The sequence below is a fragment of the Gossypium arboreum genome, chromosome 9 (assembly GCF_025698485.1).
Source record: "Gossypium arboreum isolate Shixiya-1 chromosome 9, ASM2569848v2, whole genome shotgun sequence".
Taxonomy (NCBI): Eukaryota; Viridiplantae; Streptophyta; class Magnoliopsida; order Malvales; family Malvaceae; genus Gossypium; species Gossypium arboreum.
Window position 1 is genome coordinate 77,716,032 of NC_069078.1, and position 18,601 is coordinate 77,734,632.

General features: G+C 31.1%; 3 protein-coding genes across 4 annotated transcripts; 1 reads left to right on the forward strand and 2 right to left on the reverse strand.

Annotated features, from left to right (window-relative positions):
- Nucleotides 1-3,935, forward strand: LOC108457017 (monodehydroascorbate reductase). The gene is made up of 10 exons (XM_017755811.2): nt 1-159; nt 757-828; nt 1,584-1,635; nt 1,791-1,871; nt 2,028-2,146; nt 2,229-2,448; nt 2,556-2,674; nt 2,768-2,893; nt 3,123-3,263; nt 3,366-3,935. Exons 1-10 carry the CDS (start codon nt 109-111, stop codon nt 3,687-3,689), a joined length of 1,305 nt encoding a protein of 434 aa, XP_017611300.1. The 5' UTR covers nt 1-108; the 3' UTR covers nt 3,690-3,935.
- A 174-nt stretch (nt 3,936-4,109) lies between these two features.
- On the reverse strand, nt 4,110-5,287 carry LOC108457018 (60S acidic ribosomal protein P2A-like). The gene is made up of 4 exons (XM_017755812.2): nt 5,141-5,287; nt 4,934-5,047; nt 4,489-4,715; nt 4,110-4,357 (listed from the first exon to the last, which is right to left on the reverse strand). The coding sequence occupies exons 2-4, from the start codon at nt 5,019-5,021 to the stop codon at nt 4,331-4,333; spliced, it is 342 nt and encodes a 113-aa protein (XP_017611301.1). The 5' UTR covers nt 5,022-5,047; nt 5,141-5,287; the 3' UTR covers nt 4,110-4,330.
- A 1,005-nt stretch (nt 5,288-6,292) lies between these two features.
- Nucleotides 6,293-8,399, reverse strand: LOC108456217 (histidine-containing phosphotransfer protein 1-like). Of its 2 annotated transcripts, XM_017754812.2 has the most exons (6): nt 8,085-8,391; nt 7,839-7,969; nt 7,661-7,729; nt 7,386-7,457; nt 7,121-7,193; nt 6,293-7,006 (listed from the first exon to the last, which is right to left on the reverse strand). In XM_017754812.2, exons 1-6 carry the CDS (start codon nt 8,142-8,144, stop codon nt 6,965-6,967), a joined length of 447 nt encoding a protein of 148 aa, XP_017610301.1. In that variant the 5' UTR covers nt 8,145-8,391; the 3' UTR covers nt 6,293-6,964. The 2 variants fall into 2 exon arrangements, with proteins under 2 accessions (XP_017610301.1, XP_052875248.1); XM_053019288.1 differs by lacking the exon at nt 7,121-7,193 and having other exon boundaries at nt 8,085-8,399.
- Between the last annotated feature and the right edge of the window lie 10,202 nt (nt 8,400-18,601).

The following is an 18,601-nucleotide window of genomic DNA, read 5'->3' on the forward strand; positions in this document are numbered from 1 at the left end:
ATTAATCTGACCAACCCACTTTCACGAACCTGCTTTACAAAAACTTGTTTAATTACCAAAAAGTTAAGAGCAAAAGAAAGAGCAGAGTAAGCTAAGCTTTGATCATCAATGGCGGAGAAGAGTTTCAAGTACGTGATCCTTGGCGGTGGTGTAGCTGCTGTAAGTTCCGTCGATCACTTCTCGCTCTTTGATTCTCCTTTCTTTTCTTTTCTTTTTTTGTTATTTTCTTGAATTTTGTTTGACTTTTTCTCTTGTTTATCGATGCCTTTGCTTTTTTATTTTCACAATCTTGTCCTCAATGTGTATCATCTATCGCTTAATTTTATAATAATACAAATCCAGTTTTCCTGTATTTCCTGCTAAGATGATAAGTGGAAGAAAAAGTGAAAACGAATTGAAAGCAAATCTGAAGCTTTAGATCGGTTGCTATTCGTTTAGTCATTGAATTTTCATTGTTATGGTTTTTGAGAATGGATTTATACCGAGGCATTTAAACATGGTTACGACTTTTTACATCATGTAATGCATCTTTTGCTGTTTTAATCGTATGGAGCGTCGTGTGTGTATCGGAACGATGGCTAGATTTTATTTTGCAATGATTTGAAGTTTTGAACCCTTTAATGTGGAAAGTTAAAGCTTCTTTCATTTTATGTAGCATTCACACTATTAAAAGGCTTATGTTGTACTTTGTTTTGACTGATTTATTTTACTTTTTTACGTCTTTTTCCTGAAAACTCTTCTCTTCTGACTTTATAGGGATATGCGGCGAGAGAGTTTGCCAAGCAGGGAGTGCATCCTGGTGAGCTAGCAATTATTTCCAAGGAGGCGGTATGATTTTCAATTATATATAACTTTATGAAACCTAAACTGATTACATGAGTGATAGACATTTAGCTTTTCCTTCGATTGAACTTTTCTTAAAAATAGTTAGTTTCTTAAAATGAAGCTTGTGGGGGGAAAAAATAAACAAAAAAAATCTATTTGAAGTTGTTTGGTAAACACTACTAAGTTTTTCTTTTATAGGGTTGTCGTCTTGTGATTTTTTAATACTATGTAATTGCCATTAAAAAAAATGTAAGTAAATTATTTCAAGTTGTTGAAGAACTCTTCTCTCATTTTAGTATAATATTTGCTCCTGCAGCAATGCGAGGGCAAATTCATAATATTCAATCAACACTTTAAGCATCGCGTCCGAATGGAATTTGTTGTTGTATTAAGCAGAATGTATCTTGCATTTTTACATTTTAGATCACTATATGCATTATTTTATTCATATCACTTACAATTGTTTTGTTCTAATTATCGGTTCTGCTTAGAAAAAGCAAAATAGTCCATCAAATAATTTCAGCGTGCAGTTTAGCATTATTTTGTTCTCTCGTTCTGCTGTCTTCATGGGGACTCCCTCCTCTGGATGCTCCCTATTTCTGATTTTGTTAAAGTTAAATTCTACTGTAATAGTGGCCAGTTCCAGTGGCATTTACATCACATAACTCATCATAGCTGCTATTGTTGTCATTTATTGATGCCTTAATAGGTAAATTTGTATTGCATATGACCTGATTTTTGCTTTCTTATACATGTAGGTGGCTCCATATGAACGACCTGCCCTGAGCAAAGCATATCTCTTCCCTGAGGGTAAGCTATAACCCTAATACGTTTTTATGTACTTATTTGAAAATTTTAAATAAACTCTAAACTCGCATAAGTGCAATAATAACTACGCTTCTGTTTGCCACATCAACATTGGTTGCTTTGTTTCCTGTATCAATTTGTTGATTTGTTCTTCACAGGAGCTGCAAGACTTCCTGGTTTCCATGTCTGTGTTGGAAGTGGCGGAGAGAGATTGCTTCCTGAGTGGTACAAGGAAAAAGGTTAGCGACATGTTTGTGTGAATTTGTTTAATGTGAAATTTAATTGCTGTAGTAATAGATGATGATATGCGAAAAGGGAATTTAACTATTTGTCTTTGTTTATTCAATAATTTGTACTATTCTCATCAATATGCTTTTCGTGTACGCATGCTTCAGGAATTGAATTGATCCTTAGCACAGAAATAGTGAAAGCAGATCTTCCTGCCAATACTCTAGTAAGCGCCACTGGAGAAACATTCAAGTATCAAATCTTGATCATTGCAACTGGTTCAACGGTGAGTTGCAGTTTCTAGGGATCTCAACTTAAACATTCCTTGTATTGCCTACCATACATGGTTTAACACATCTTTCCTGCAGGTTATCAAATTGACAGATTTTGGAGTGCAAGGAGCTGATGCTAAAAACATCTTCTATTTGAGAGAAATTGATGATGCTGATAAGTTGGTAGAAGCAATCAAAGCAAAGAAGAATGGAAAGGCTGTTATCGTTGGTGGAGGTTATATTGGTCTTGAGCTTGGTGCAGCCTTGAAAATTAACAATCTTGATGTCAGCATGGTGTACCCGGAACCATGGTGCAGTAAGTAGATGCCTACTGTTGAAATATGGGCATGAGGACATATGATAAACTAACTAAATTAATTTCTGGTGGATTCTTGTTTTCTAATTTTATGATTGTTCTTGTAGTGCCCCGGCTTTTCACCTCTGGCATAGCTGCTTTTTATGAGGGTTATTATGCTAATAAAGGGATCAAAATTATAAAGGGGACAGTTGCGGTTGGATTCACATCTAACTCCAATGGAGAGGTAAGTGGTCATCTTTCAGAAGGCTGATAATTTAGTATTCTTTTAGAGGGTTCAAATCATTTTAATGCTGTGATACCTTCATCCTCTGTTCAGGTGAAGGAAGTTCAACTTAAGGATGGCAGAGTTCTGGAAGCTGACATTGTTGTGGTTGGTGTTGGTGGAAGGCCTCTTACAACACTATTTAAAGGGCAGGTTGAAGAGGAGAAGGGCGGAATAAAGGTTGGTTTGATCTATATATAACATAATCTAAAATGCCTTTTTCATCTACAAATGTCACCTTGAAATGCTTATTGAACTTTATTAAAGAAATGATCACTCAATCATTCTGTTGATATTGCATAAATCTGCAGTCTAAATGGGCAGGACCTAATTCTGAATAATATTCATTAAGAATAAACTCTAATCAAGACTGATATTTTAATTGTATAACACAATTGTTTGACTGCAGACTGATGCTTTTTTCAAAACAAGTGTTCCCACGGTATATGCTGTGGGTGATGTAGCCACTTTCCCTCTGAAGTTATACAATGAGTTGAGAAGGGTTGAACATGTTGACCATGCCCGGAAATCTGCCGAACAGGCTGTAAAGGTGTGTTACCTGACTTACGTATCTTTATACTTGGATGTTGTCTAAACGTTACTTTCCAATAGACGAATATAAACTGTTGAACCATTCATACAATTTTTGCAGGCCATCAAGGGGCTCGAGAAGGGGCAATCAGTCGACGAATATGACTACTTACCGTACTTCTATTCCCGTTCCTTTGACCTAGCATGGCAATTCTATGGTGACAGTGTTGGGGATACAGTGCTTTTTGGAGACAACAACCCACAATCACCGAAGCCAAAGTTCGGATCTTATTGGATCAAAGATGGCAAGGTGGTAGGGGCATTCCTAGAAGGTGGTAGTGCCGAAGAAAACCAGGCAATCGCTAAAGTTGCTAAGCTTCAGCCTAAAGCTGAGAATTTGGATGCGCTGACCAAAGAAGGTCTTGCCTTTGCCTGTAAGATATGAAGAGTAGTAACAGCTGCCATGCCTTACAAAAAAGGAAGAACACTGTTGCAATAGGACTGCGTAGGGGAAGGGTTGGATCTGTGTTTTTTCATTGGGTTGTTATTTCTCTTTGCATTTAGTACATAGATTCTGGAGTTTGCTTTGTTTATCTTGCTTTTCTTTTGAATGATGAATAATAACAAACAATATTCAACCGTATGTTGTGCAGTACGAAAAATAAAACCTATGATCTTGCTGGTACTGAAATCAACTAATTATTCCATCCAATATGTAGATTAGATTATTAGAACTCGAAATTCAAGGAAACGATTGACATCAAATTAATGGTTATTCCATGCAACTATAGGATGATTTTGGCTGTGCACATGATTACGGGGAAATAATCTCCTTTACGTTCAATCTTCGGCATTGGGAATGAAATTTGAGAAGATAATTAAAATTAAGTCGGAAGAAAATTCCATTGCAACAAAAGGGTTCAGCAAAACAAATATATGAATCCAAAAAGAAAGAACTAAATGGCACTGGATAACTAACTTCAAAAACCTATGGCAGCCTTAAATTCAAAAGAAATCCTCTGTAGAAACCAAAAACCATCCGTATTTCATTCATAGGTTGCTGGCGGTGCGCGGTGCGCGGTGCTTTTAGTCGAAGAGACTGAAGCCCATATCCTGCAAAATGGTGAAAAAAGAATTAAGATAAAAATGCATTTGTGAATTGTGATAGTAACAGCACGCCAGGCCAAGATTGCAACAAAAACAAATGAAAAAAAAAAGAAGAAATAATGTTTCAGAGTTAGTACATCATCGGATTCCTCTTTCTCCTCAACTTTCTCTTCCTTCTTAGTCTCAGCTGCAGCAGGAGCGGCGGCGGCGGCTCCTCCGGGTGCAGATGCCGCCACAGCAACACCACCACCGCTGGGAACAGAGGCAAGCTTTTCCCTCCCAGATGCAATAAGCTCGGTTATATCTTTGCCCTTCACTTCAGATAAAAGAAGCTGGAGCCTTTCCTCTTCAGCGTCAGCTCCAACTATATAAGACCATTATTTGAAACCAACAATCAACATTTCTTCCTCAATCCCACGATTATGCAAAAAAGGACAACATATTTATGCACATAACAAGAAGCAAGCTAAACATTCATATTCATGTAAATCTCAAACTAAAAATACGATCTTACTACTACCAAGTAAGATAGATAAAAAGAAACAATCATTGTAATCCTGATTTGGAAAAGAAAAAGCGTACCGCTGGCAAGAATGTTCTTAAGATCATCAGCTGAAGGAGAGGCATTGCCTCCAAGTACAGCCAACAAATAAGCAGCAACAACCTTCATTTTCTCTCTTTTTTGATTACAGGAAACTGAGATAAAAAGAGAAAAAAAGACGAATGTCAAAAACCCAAAGAGAGAAGCAGGTGTAAATATAGAGAATAAGAGTGGGAGAGAGAAGGAACCAGGGAAGCAATGGATCCGCAGCTGTTGTGGATGCAAATGGAGGTAACAGGTCGGACATCAGTAGGCAGCTGTTATATATATTTTGCAAAACTAGGGTTTTAGTTAGAGAAATGGATCAAAATGTGTTGGGGCTTGGGTTTTTGAAGCCCAATGTTATGTTAGTTATACAGTTAACTGCCGGTAAGTAACTTATCTATTTATCATATATTCATTTTGTTGGTACAATTTTGCCAGAATTTGGTCACTAAAATTTGCTTTTATAAATTATATAATAAATAGTAAAAATTAGATAATTCATGTATAGCTATATATATTTATTGAAAGTCGTATAAATACATGCTTGAAGAATCGTAAATATCAAATAATTACAAAAATAAAATCAAACTATTACAGCATGAGACTGAAGTAAAAAAATAGGTAATTAAATTTAAAATCACATGTGACAGTCGCACATAGTGGTACTTCGGGACTCACACATATAATTACAAATGGTGAATCTCAACCTTAAGTACTCAAGACCCAAGGTCTCCACCCACGTATATATTACTAGTCATAATTGTACTTATATTGGTTTAATATTTTTAATAAAAATTATCTATTTATTATTAATAAAATTATTGATTGAGTCGGTGTCATGAGTCAGTCAGGTCAATATTACTTTAGTTTTTTTAATTTAAAAAAAGAATAAAAAGTATACAAAAGATGATATTTAGATTACATTAAAAATAATATTAAATTTACTATTTAACCAAAATTTTATTTTAATATATTTATACATTATAATTTTATTATGTACATTTTATAACTTCTGTTAATTTTATATATATTAATAATGTTATTGATTGAGTTAAATTTGAGAAATCTATGAGAGTTGCACTGCGACTAGTTAGTAGCTCAGGAAGTGAGGCAGTAGCTGTAAGTCCATTAGAGGAGGTGTTAAGTGGTTCAGCCTTTATCACAAGGGAGCTACATAACCAGGCTTTTGATGCTGGGGTGCCAAACCCAACAGAGCTCAAACAGCCTAGCAAAATCTATATTGCAAAGGGATAGCACAAAGAGAGGGCGTTGACAAACGTACTCATAGTAATACTGCCACTCAAACAGATTGTCAACTCAAATACCAATTATCTAGTGGAGAAAAGAGAGTTCCGTTTTGTGAAAGAAAAGAAATATTCTAAAATAATTAAACCCAATATAGCTTTCAAAGCCAAGGATTGGGTGCGTTGTTGACTAGTGACTACCCACCTTCTATAAGCACTAAAGTTCCTTAACCTGTCTTACATCAACTACAGCTTAGCCGACATCAAATGACTCGACCAATCTCACAACCCATGCTTGCCTGCCTGCCTCTTCAAAACATATGGATTTTTTTTTCCTTTTTCCCTTTTCCAATTCAGCTTCTTTACTGGTGGCTTGTATTTAAAGCCTATATGCTTAGAGATAAGAAGGTTTTTGGATGTTCCTCACCCTCAAAATTCTACTTTTGCTTGGTCAAAAATTGCTGAGCTGATTTTTGATGGTTCATGTAATTACAAAGATGCAAACAAACCATCAATAAAAAAGAAGACCAATTTTTTTTATCGTCTATCTTCATGAAATGCAGACATTCTTATCTTATATAACCATAACCATACTTTGAGCTTAAGTTTTGATTTCTTTACAATAATTAAACAGAAAAAAAAGAAGAAGCACTAATTTATTCCTTAATGGCTTATTGTAAAATGAAGATTAACTCAATATCATAGCGCCATTGATGAAGTTGAAGCAAAATGAAGAAACAAATGTCCATCCAACTGTTCCTCCAAATGCACACTCCATTTTATTCATTTTTGGTTGGTCTCAAGCTCAACAATACTCCTCTCTAACTGCATCATCAGAAATGGGGAAATATATTAGAAACAAGAAAATATCACGTTCAATTTTGCCAAAAATTAGAATAAGAGTGCAGTAAAACAGAGTTTGAAGAGAAGAAGCGGTACATGCAACAGGGCCTGAAATTTTCTGCGTAAAAGACAGTATTCGCATGTGATTAATTGTAAAGCTTGCAAACACCTGACATAGACCACGGATTTATATGTTATATAAGAGATGAGCAGTTTAGTTATTAATGGGGAATGAAGCAGTGTTAGCAGTTTCTACATGGGTGTACATATGCCAACGATTGCATCTACATGAATGTAAGTATTTGTATGGTATCTTTAGTATTCAAGAATGAATAGGAAAAGAGGATTCCCAAACTCTCACCCTTCCTTATTCCGCTCATCGGAAGCTTGACGGAGGTTAGCACAAGCAAGTTTCAAGCGATTGGCACCAATGCTGGGAGACCAAATACAGGGACAAAAAAAGTTTTGAAGGGTCATTAACCTCAAAAGTAACATAAATCTGTTCTTCCCCTGGTATAGCTTAATCGCAGAAAATCTCATAATAAGCATCAATATTCACATATAGACACCAGGATTTGATGAAAGGTTAGAAAAAGAAGAAAGAAGAGAAGCAAAAAAGGTGAAGAGGTATATGACCTAGAGCTACTTCCTTTAAGTTGATGAACATAAGAATCCAGGTTGCTAAAATCAACATTCTGATAACCCCTGCAGTGTAGAGACATAAATTAGTGTTAGGATCAGGAAAAGAAAGATGAAGTCAGAAACTAAGGTTAAATAGTAACATCATACAGTAGCATCTGAGGTTTGAGATTACAAATTTCTGTTGATTTCATTTATGATCCTCTCTGCATCATTGCAAAACAAAGTGATGACTTCCTCCACGAAGTTGGGATTTGTTGAATCCTGCAAAGCTTGAATTTGACTGAACTGGTTGTCAAGCACTCCCTACGAATAACATCCAAACAAATGAAAACTTCCATATCTCCAATGGAATGGCATCATAAGTTGGTAGAATTGAAATCATGAAAACTAAAAAAAGGGAAGGGAACTAAGAAGGTACCTCTTCAAACATGGATTGAACAAAATTCTTGAGCTGTGTTTTGAGTGCGGCTAAATCCATAAAATAAGGGTAGAAGATTGAAGACCAAAACCCTACTTAAATTGCTCAAAGAGAAACCAGGCAAGTTGATTTATATAGTGAAAAATAACAAAGAGGCCTACAAAGAAGGGGTGGAATTGGATTCATCTGTTTTCTTTACTTAATAAATTTGCTCAATAGAAGTCAAAGTCAAATAGTTTAGTTTCTCCAAATAAAGATTTGGTGCGTGCAGTTGCCCACCTTCCCTCCCTCGTGTGCTTCATCATTGTTTGGCAATTTGTCATATCACTTTTAATTCCTATTTCATTAAAATAATTTTACACCAGAGTTGACATTTCCCTTACCTTTTTCATTCAGCATTTATTTTTGATTTGAAATCATTAATACATTGAATTCTTTCTATTTAATTTAGGTTTTGGAAATTTTTTTTTTAAATAACCAGACTGAAAAACTTTTTTTTATTTTACCTTTTATATGTATTTTACATAATATCTCTCCTTTTTAAAAAAAAATTATGGCTAAAGGAAAGTGGATTATTGATTAAAATTATAGGCTTGAGGACTCAAACTTAAAAAAAAATAAGCCTTTTTTTTACTCAATTGAGCACTTAAATTGTCAAAATGCATAAAAAGGCCTTCAAACTTCTTCAATAAAAACAATTAAGCCTATGCTCTTATTAAAAATTATAAATAAATTTATAATAAATTTTAGAAAAATTATTAAATTTAAAAAATATATAAAAATTAAGTTTTATTAAATTTTTATAAAAATCGTAAAAAATTCGAAAATTTTATGAAAATAAAAAAATTAACGACCTCTAGTTTTTTAATTAAAGTAATCACATGTAGCAACACAACGTGACATGTGGCGAAAATGATAAAAAATCAATAAAAGTTATAGAAAAATTATAAAATGCTTCTTTTGGTACAATAATTTTTATAAATTCTTTTCTGAAATTTATATTTCTTTACATTTTATATAATTTTCTTATGACTTTATAAAATTTTATATTTCTATATATTTTATATTTTTTACAACTTTTATAAAATTTTATAATTTTATAATTTTTAACAATTTTATATTTTTCTAATTTTTAATATTTAAATTTTATTAAAATTTTAATAATATTTATAACTTTTGTTGATTTTTATTTTCTATAATTTTTAATAAAAGCGGGGGCTTAATTGTTTTTCTGTTTTAAAAGTTTGAGAGTCTTTTGATGCATTTTGAAAGTTTATGTACCCAATTGAATGCAAAAAAGAAAAAGAAAAAGAAAAAAGAAGTAGGGACTTAATTGCTTTTTAAAAAGTTTAAGGACTTTTTCTACCATTAAGCCAAAATTATATGGTTGTGAATAGTTTTAGAGCAGTAAATTATTGTTTTTAAGAAATAGATTTTTAACTAAAATATTATATAAAAATAAATTACATTACAACTCATGTTCTTTTTATTTAATAATTTTGTTATTTTATCAATTAAGTTGGTATTAATTACCAACAAATATTTGGAAGAAGTAACAGTGGACATCCTTTAGGCATTTGGATCAAGTTTGAATCTTGAAGTCATTGTTGGGATAGCTTTACTAAAATACCAACCTCGACTCAAATAAGATTATAGTCAGATCATAACATAGATAAAGACACCTATAGTTATATAAAAAAGTTAATATTAATTGACACGTATATACTATAAAGCTAAATAACACAAGTTTAGATTTTTAAATCAATTAACTTAATTCATTTTATTTTTCCCATTAATCAATTCAATTTGTTTTATAAACTAATTAGTATGTGACTCATAAGATGCATGGATTAATCTTATTTATTTAATTTATATGTTGTGATTTTTAATTTAATTTAATAAATATATGATAATTTTACATATTGTAACACCCAAAAATTACTACAAGAAGAAAGTGAGATATTGCCTTTCATATAGTAAAATAAGGAAATAAAGTGACAAAAATGAAATTTTGAGTTATGTCAACAAAATCTATTTGGGAAGTATATTATAATATATATTCAAGAAAGGACTAAATCAAAAAGTGAGAAACATTTTGTGGCCTAAGAGTAAATATTCAAAATTTGAGGGGTTACAGTGTAAATATGAAAAAGATGAAGGACCAATAGTAAAAATATTTTAAGGGTGGAAGGATCTAGAAACTAAGGAGAATGGATGATTATGACCAAATTGAATAAGTGGAAAAATTATGAGGGGTTAAATCACAATTTTACTAAAATGAGTGATGATTCAATGGAGAAATTTTAAAAGATCATGAGGGGCAAAATGGTCATTTAGAAAGGAAGATAATTTTGAAGAGTAATGAAGATGTTGGTGATATTTTAGATTAATTAAATAAATATTAGTTTATTGATATTTTGATTTGACATTTAATTATATTTAATTATTATTTTATTTAGTATATAAGGAAAGAAAGATGAAGAATTCTCTTCATCTTTCCCAATGTGAGAAGAAGAAGAAAGAAAGAAAATTTTCTTTTCTTTACAATTTGATCCTTTTATAAAAAAATTCACCATTTTCACTTAGAAATTAAATGAATTTCCATAGCCATCAAGAGAGAAAAATAATATGGAGACTTTGGGGAGCTAGAATATCAAGTTAGATTCAAGATAATAGAAGTTGGAGGAGAGAGAAAGTCAAGTTAAAGTTTGGTTTGAAGATAATAAAGGATGAATGTTAAGTTTTTATGTTATTTTTAAGTTTAGTAGTGATAGAAAAGCATAAAACTAGTGTTAAAGTAAAGATTTCTCATGAGGAAAATATTGTGTTTTGACATGTTGATTGTAGAAGCCCAAATTGCCCGGGCCCGATTACATCAAAACCCAACCAAACCTCTAAACCCACTAAAACCCTTAACCCATGACCCATTTACATCTACCCAAACCCATTACAAAACCCAAATATTAAACCCAATTCAAAAGCCCATTAAGCCCCCCCAAAAAAAACTTAACCCCAAAAAAAAAAAACCTAACCCCCAAAAAAAACCAAGAAACCCTAGCCACCTAGCCACTTTCCCACTTGCCCCATTTTTCCTCCCATTTTTGATATCCATTGTCTGCCACCATCATCTACAAAATAGAAAAAAGATAATAGAAAATCATGTAAAAGATGGCTATAAAAAGCCATTCAAAAATCATGTAAAGGGGAGAATTTTGATCAATACAAAGAATTTATCTTCATTTTTGCATCAATATTAGCAGATTAAAACCAAGAAAGAAAGTGGATAGCGTAGAATAAGAACCAAAAATCTCAAAAATCGAAAGCTAAAAAATACCTAAAGGTGATTTTATCTTCTTTATTATTTTACTCTTATTTTTATTTTTATTTTTTTCCATTTTATCTTCTTTATTATTTTACTCTTATTTTTATTTTTATTTTTTTCCCTTTTGAATCTATTAATCTATATATATACATCATAATAAAAATATAATAAAATATATATATACAAAACAAATATTAAAAAAATTTACCTTTTCCACCACAGCGTGTTGTGTGGTGGCCGACGACGGACGGTTGCGACGATCGGCCGGTGATCGACCCTGGCGGATTCTCCTTCCCCTCCTTCTCTCTCCTTCTCTCTTTCCTCTCTCTTTTTTTTTTCTTTCCCTCTCACCCAATGAATTTTTTTGGTTATTTTAGGCCTTATATAGCCCTCCAAAACGACGTCGTTTTGAGCCTGTCCGACCCGACCCGATCCAAACCCACTCAGGATCCGCGTGTTTTTGATGGAGGGGTTATTTGCGCGTTTGACCCCTCCGTCTTTTAATACGTTGTAATTAAATCTTTCATGGTTCTTTTAATTTGGCCCCAAAGTATGTAGCGCTTTGCGATTTAGTCCCTCTTGCCATGTTATGTTTTGAGGGGAGGATTAATTGTGTTTTTGGTCCCCCATAGTTCTATGCGCGTTCTAATAGGTCCTTTCTCCTTTATATTTTTTAAAAAATTAGCCCCAAAATTTTGATTTTAATCCAATTTTGGTCCTTTTTCATTATTTTCATATTTACCTTGGATTTCATATTATTTTGCTATTTAATTTAGCTTTAAATATTAATCATGTTATATATGTAATATTGTTATCACTATTATTTTTATATATTGTTATTATTATATTATATTTAGCTATATATATATATATATATTCTTTATGTTCCGTTTCTTACTATTACATGCATATATATCTATTTTTATTTTTTTATTATTAATATTGTTAGTATTAGTACTTTTACTTAATGTGTATGTAGATATACATGTACATATTGATAGTTTTTATCATATGTGTATATTGTATATATTATATTTATATTGTATATATATTCTTAATGTTATTAGTTGTATACTTCTTGTATATTTCCATGTATATATTTTATATTGTCTCATGTACATACTCCAAAATACTATTATACATATACGTATTTTAAATACCATATTGAGTATATATTATTGTATTTATTTTATTCGATTATACTTATTATTAATATTAGTACATATATTTCACCATAAGTGTATATATACATTTTGTGTATATAATATTATTTTCGTATATTTAATTATTATTCTAAAAAGGGTTATAATATGTATATATTTGTGAATATCATACTATTCATATATTTTTATGTTATTTCATACATATATCTTTATGTTATTTGTTATGTATTTCTTTTACTATTTCATGTATATGTTTTTTAATCCCATAATATTTATATATTTTTGTACTATCTTATGTTTGTATTTTATCCTTGTTATTATAATTACTAATATATGTTTTATTATTTATGTATATAGCTTCTTATTATTACAATTATTACTATTATTATTAGTGGGTGTCTATTATATATGTATGTTGTATATGTTCATTTTAAATATATTATATATATGTGTATATATTATTATTACAAATTATTACTATTGCTAGTATTATTATAACTATTATTATATTAGTGTATATTTTATGTACATATATATATATATATATATATATATATATTTTGTACATATCATTATTTTATATTATTGTTGTAAATTTTTATGTATATATTTTTTATATACGTTTCCTAATATTTTCTTTTATTGTAGATATTATTATTATTACATACTTTTATTATATGCATATATATATATATGTATTTTTTGTACATATTATTATTTTATATTATTATTACCAAATATATCATTTTTCCTATTTTATTATTAGTACATGATTTGTTTTTATTTTATTTTTTTGTAAATATCATTATTATTGTTATTCTAATATTCTAGTATTCCATGTTAATATTTTTCATTAATGATATCATTTTTTTTTGCGTCCTTTATCTATTTTTAATTTCTCACTTTAGGAATATTTTTTCTCATGTTTTAATTAATTTCAAAAATAAGGCAATGTACCGATTTAATATTAAGCCATTGATTTCATCGCTATGTTGGGTGAAATTTGTCGGCTTGTGTTAAAAAACGGGACACCCTTTCTAATAAAAAAAATCGAAAACTAAAAATTCTCATTTTTCAATTGGATCACGAGTAAATGTCAAATTGAATTCGTATTTTTGAAAATCAAGTCAACACATGTTTATGAGATACCAATTTTGGGCGTCGCGAGGGTGCTAATACCTTCCTCGCGCGTAACTGACTCCCGAACCCCAATTTTTCTCTGGACTTTCACGTAGACCTAAATTTGACCTTCTTTTTGTTTTAAAATAATTTCATTAGGTGTCCGATCACACCTACAAAAAAGGATCGGTGGCGACTCCCTTTGTTAATAAAATCGAAAGTTGGTTTTCAAATGTTTAATAAATCGCCCCAATTAGCGACCAACCGAAAGAGAAATTTTTTTACGTCGCTACATTGATGAAGAGAGAAGTTGAGTAAGTGAATCAAGTGGTAGGAGAAGAGTAAAACAAGAGATTTTGATAGAAAATAAGTAAGTACCCATGAACTTCCTTGTCATTTAAGGATTAAAATGTGATCTTTGTAAAGTAAGTGATAATTAAGTAAAAGATATATATAGTGTGAAATAATTTCTTAAGTGAAGGAGGAAATTATAATAAAAGTATAATAGTTGGGTTATGTGTTAGCGAAAAATATACAAAATATTAGATAAGTGAAATTATGAAAATGTGAAATTTTATGGAAACAAGGACTAAATTGAAAGACTTGAGAAATATATGTGGTGGAAATAATACAAGTGAAATACATAGAAATTGATGTGGAAAATCAGATAGTGGGATTAATTATGTGAATTAAGTAAGATGTCAAAGAAAAATTGTGTAATAATGAATAAAGAACTTTTATGAAAAATGGTGATTAAATTGGAAAGTTATAAAAGTTTTCAAGGAAATATTGATAATAAAGCACATAGTGGAAAATAAAAGAATATATGAATTTTGTAATCCAAACTACAATTATTTCTTAAGTTGTGGAAATTAATGGTTAAATCGAAAATTTGGGAAATTTTATATTAGAAATAAAAAGTGAAGTGCATAATACTTAGAATGAGAAAAATTGATGTTGTAGTGAATTTTGGAATATTAATAAGTATTGAATAATTTTAGAATATTAATAAGTATTGAATTATGTTATATATGTTATTAAAAGTAAAATATATTGCTACGAAATATTGTGCTAATAACTAAATTACAAAAACGATATGTGAAATACATTATAAGGATTATTAGTGAATTATGAATGAATAATGAATTTAGAAATATATTACACGTATTAAAGATATATAAGTATCTGATTATTGGTATAAGGATTAAATTGTAAAGTATGTAAAAGCATTATGCGAAAAGTGTAAAAGTGATATGTGTGCATGATATAATTCGCCCAAGTAGACGAGATTAGAACTATTAGGATATTAGTGACATGCCATTAAGGAACCTTAGCGCGCTCTCTGATTATTAGCACGTTAGTGCTATCTGATTATTAGCACATTAGTGCTCTCCTTTAGCACATTTGTGCTCTCTGTATAGCACATTAGTGCTCTCTGTTTAATAGTGCATAATAATACACCTCTGTATCAGTTCCGTATATCTTAAGTATTCTATTTAGTCTACTGGGCCTCTGCAAAAAAGGCAAATAATTTTCGTTACAAGGTAAAGGTTTATCTCTAATTAATGTTCAAAATATTGAATTAGTAAAGTGAAAACGTAAGTGATTTGAATGTATTTGAGGACGTATAAGAAAGACAATGACTAGTAAGTTAAATATGTAAAAATAAATTGTGAAAGAAATAGTGAGGAAATCATGAAAATTTACACTAAATGGTGAAATATGATACATGTATAAAAAGATTAGTAATTTTGTAAGTTGATTTGAGGACTTAAGGACTAAATTATGAAATAAGTAAAAAGTTACAAATGAATATGATAAATAAACAAAGAAACAAGATATTGGGAATTAAGAAATTTACTAGAATTTAAATATCATGGGTCCTTACTAAGTTTTCACTGACTTAACGCGTTTAGTTTCAATGCGTAGGTAAAGTGATTTTGAAGAGTCGTAGTTGAGGCCGTGGACATCCATCTCATCACATCTCCAAGTGCCAAGAGGGTATGTTTCAAAATTCTGAATAGAATGACATGTACTTAGGAAGATCAAGTGTGTTCCAAGTAATAGGAACTAATATATAAGTTAATTTAGTGATTTTTTTTTAATGTTCAAATATATTAGTGATTAGCCAAAATCACTTTGGCACCAAATGTAATATTCCTATATCAGGTTCCTTAGGTTGAACCGGATATAGGGGTGTTACACATATATATATTTTAAAAATCATCTTTAAAAGCTACCCTCTTTGAAAAAAATTATCCTTACTTCATTCTTAAAAAAAGAAACAATCATTTATACTATTGACATGGATGTTTTTGATGAAGAAATCTAGAAGACTCTCTTCGATATGGCACTTCTTAAAGCCCTGGGTGGGATGAGCTTCATGTTATGTTCTTTTAGAATTAATGGCATAACATTGGACCATCAATGTGTAATTGGGTCAAGGAAGTGTTCTTGAGATACCTAATGGATCCGTCACTCAATCATGCTCTTTTGGTATTAATTCCTAAAATTTTGAGTCTATAAAAGCTTTTACAATTCTAATCCAAAAGTCTTTGTACAGTTCTCTACAAGTTGGTGATGAAGATCACTAATCGCTTCAAGCTTGTTTTTTTAAATGGTAATGTAAATGATAATATTGTGATAGCCTAGGAGGTTATTCACTCTATGCACTTAGCCTGTAGGAAGACATGTTGGATGGTGATTAAGGTAGACCTTAAGAAAGCTTATGATTGGGTAAGATGGACTTTGTTAAGGACTTTGTGGAAGATGTTGTGATTCTGATTAAACTACTGCGACCTATTATGTCTTTCATCTCATTTTCATCTATGCGAATCCTTTGGAACGGGGGGCTTGTGGACCATTTTAAACCTATGAGAGGCATACGCCAGGGATGCCCCTTGTCTCGTTATCATTTTGTGCTCTATATAGAAAGGCTTGGTCACAATATTCAAAATGCATGGAGGAAGGCAATTGGCTCCCTATAAGATTAGTGAAGAATGGATCGCTTTTGTTGCACTTATTTTTTGCAAACAATCTTGTTTTACTATGTGAGGCCTTTTTGGAATAAGCATTTATGGTGAAAATAATTTTGGATCATTTCAGTGAGTTTGCAAGGCACTGAGTTAACCCAGATAAGACTACGATTTATTTCTCAGCTAATATTGATAGTGTTGTAGCTGAGGCTATTAGTCTCAATGCAGGGTTCCAAAAAGCTTAAGACCTGGGTAAATATCTTGGTATACCGTTTTTTCACAAACAAGTAACAACGAGCACATTCATATTTATTCTCAAGAAGGTCCAAAGTAGGTTTAATAGTTGGGAAGCTAGTAAATTATCTTTGGCGGGGCGAGTTACTTAGGCAAGGTCAATACTTTTAGCTATATCAAACTATTTTATGCAATCTGTCATGATTCCTTGGGGGTTCGAGATGAGATTGAGAAGTTGGCATAAGAGTTTATCTAGGGGTCTGTTGGGCCAAAAAAGGAAGTTAGATTTGGTGATATGGCAAACTATTTGTCAACCTATTTCCAATGTTGGTTTTAGTCTTCGGATCATGCAGGTCAGTTCTATTGGATCATGCGGGTTGGTTGGTTTGAAATGGGGAACGAATAATAATAAGGCTATATCTTTGGATTACGAGCATGGAGTCTTTAGTGGCTCTTGGAGTTTCACCACCACCGGGTGACCGTGGCATGCTATTAAAGGCGATAGTGAAAACATATGGTGAATGGAATTTGAATTATTTTACTAAATATCTTAGCGAAACTCTAATTCATATAATTGCTTGTATCGCCCTTCAAGATCAAACGTTGGACCAGATAAACTCATATGGCGAAAAAGGGGAGAATGGTGAATTCTCTATTGAGAACGTTTATACTGAGATGACCAAGCATTCATGAGACCATCACAACCCCTTGTGGTCATTGGCATGGGACTTTGCTAGCTCGAATAAGGTATGCCATTTTTTGTGGCTTGCGTTAAAAGATAGAGCATTAACAAATGGTGAGAGGCATAAATGAGGCTTATCTTACTATGCTCAATGTTAAGCATGTGACCACATAATTGATGACACATTACTATTGTGCTCAAATAGTGTGGGAACAACTCATACTAGGCGAGTGTTTGAATACGTTCTATAATAGTTCTTTATTAGCTCGGTTAACTAATAATCTCAAAATTAAGTTGCATTTGAAGTGTGTTAGTGTCGATTAGAAGACATTGTTTTAGGGGAGAGCAAAACTCGATTTGATTCAAAAAAATTGAAAAAAATTCAAATTTCAAGTTCATCTAATTGAGTTATTTGAGTCAACTCAAATAAGTAATTCGAGCTTCGAGTTTGAATCAAGTTGAATTTTACAATTCGAATAACTTGAATAATAGATTGGTGTAAATACCCCTTTGGTCCCTATCAATTTTGAAAAGGAGCAAATTGGTCTCTTTCAATAAAAATTACAAAAAATCAACATAAATTTCAAAAATTCCAAATATTTATAAAAATTCCAAATTTTATATTTTTTAAAAAATATAAAGAATATATAAAGAAAGTTAAATTTTAAATTTTTCTAGAATAATAATTTGGGGACCTAAATAAGTTAATTAATGATTAAGTTTATCATACTAAAGTATTTTTTATTTAACTTTAAAAAGTTTTCAAATATATATGATTTTAAATTTATGTGTTCTAACATGGAATTAATTATACTGTAACAAGATTTTAATTTGACATGTTTAAAATTTTAATTTAACTCAAACAATTTCACTCTATTCGACTCGAATTTCATTTCACTCAATTTAATTCGAAAAAAATTCGATTCTAATTCAGATGATAAAATAAGACTCGTCAACTCAATTAACTCAATTTTTTTTCACTCGATTCAATTAAACACTCACTCCTACATTATTTGACATCA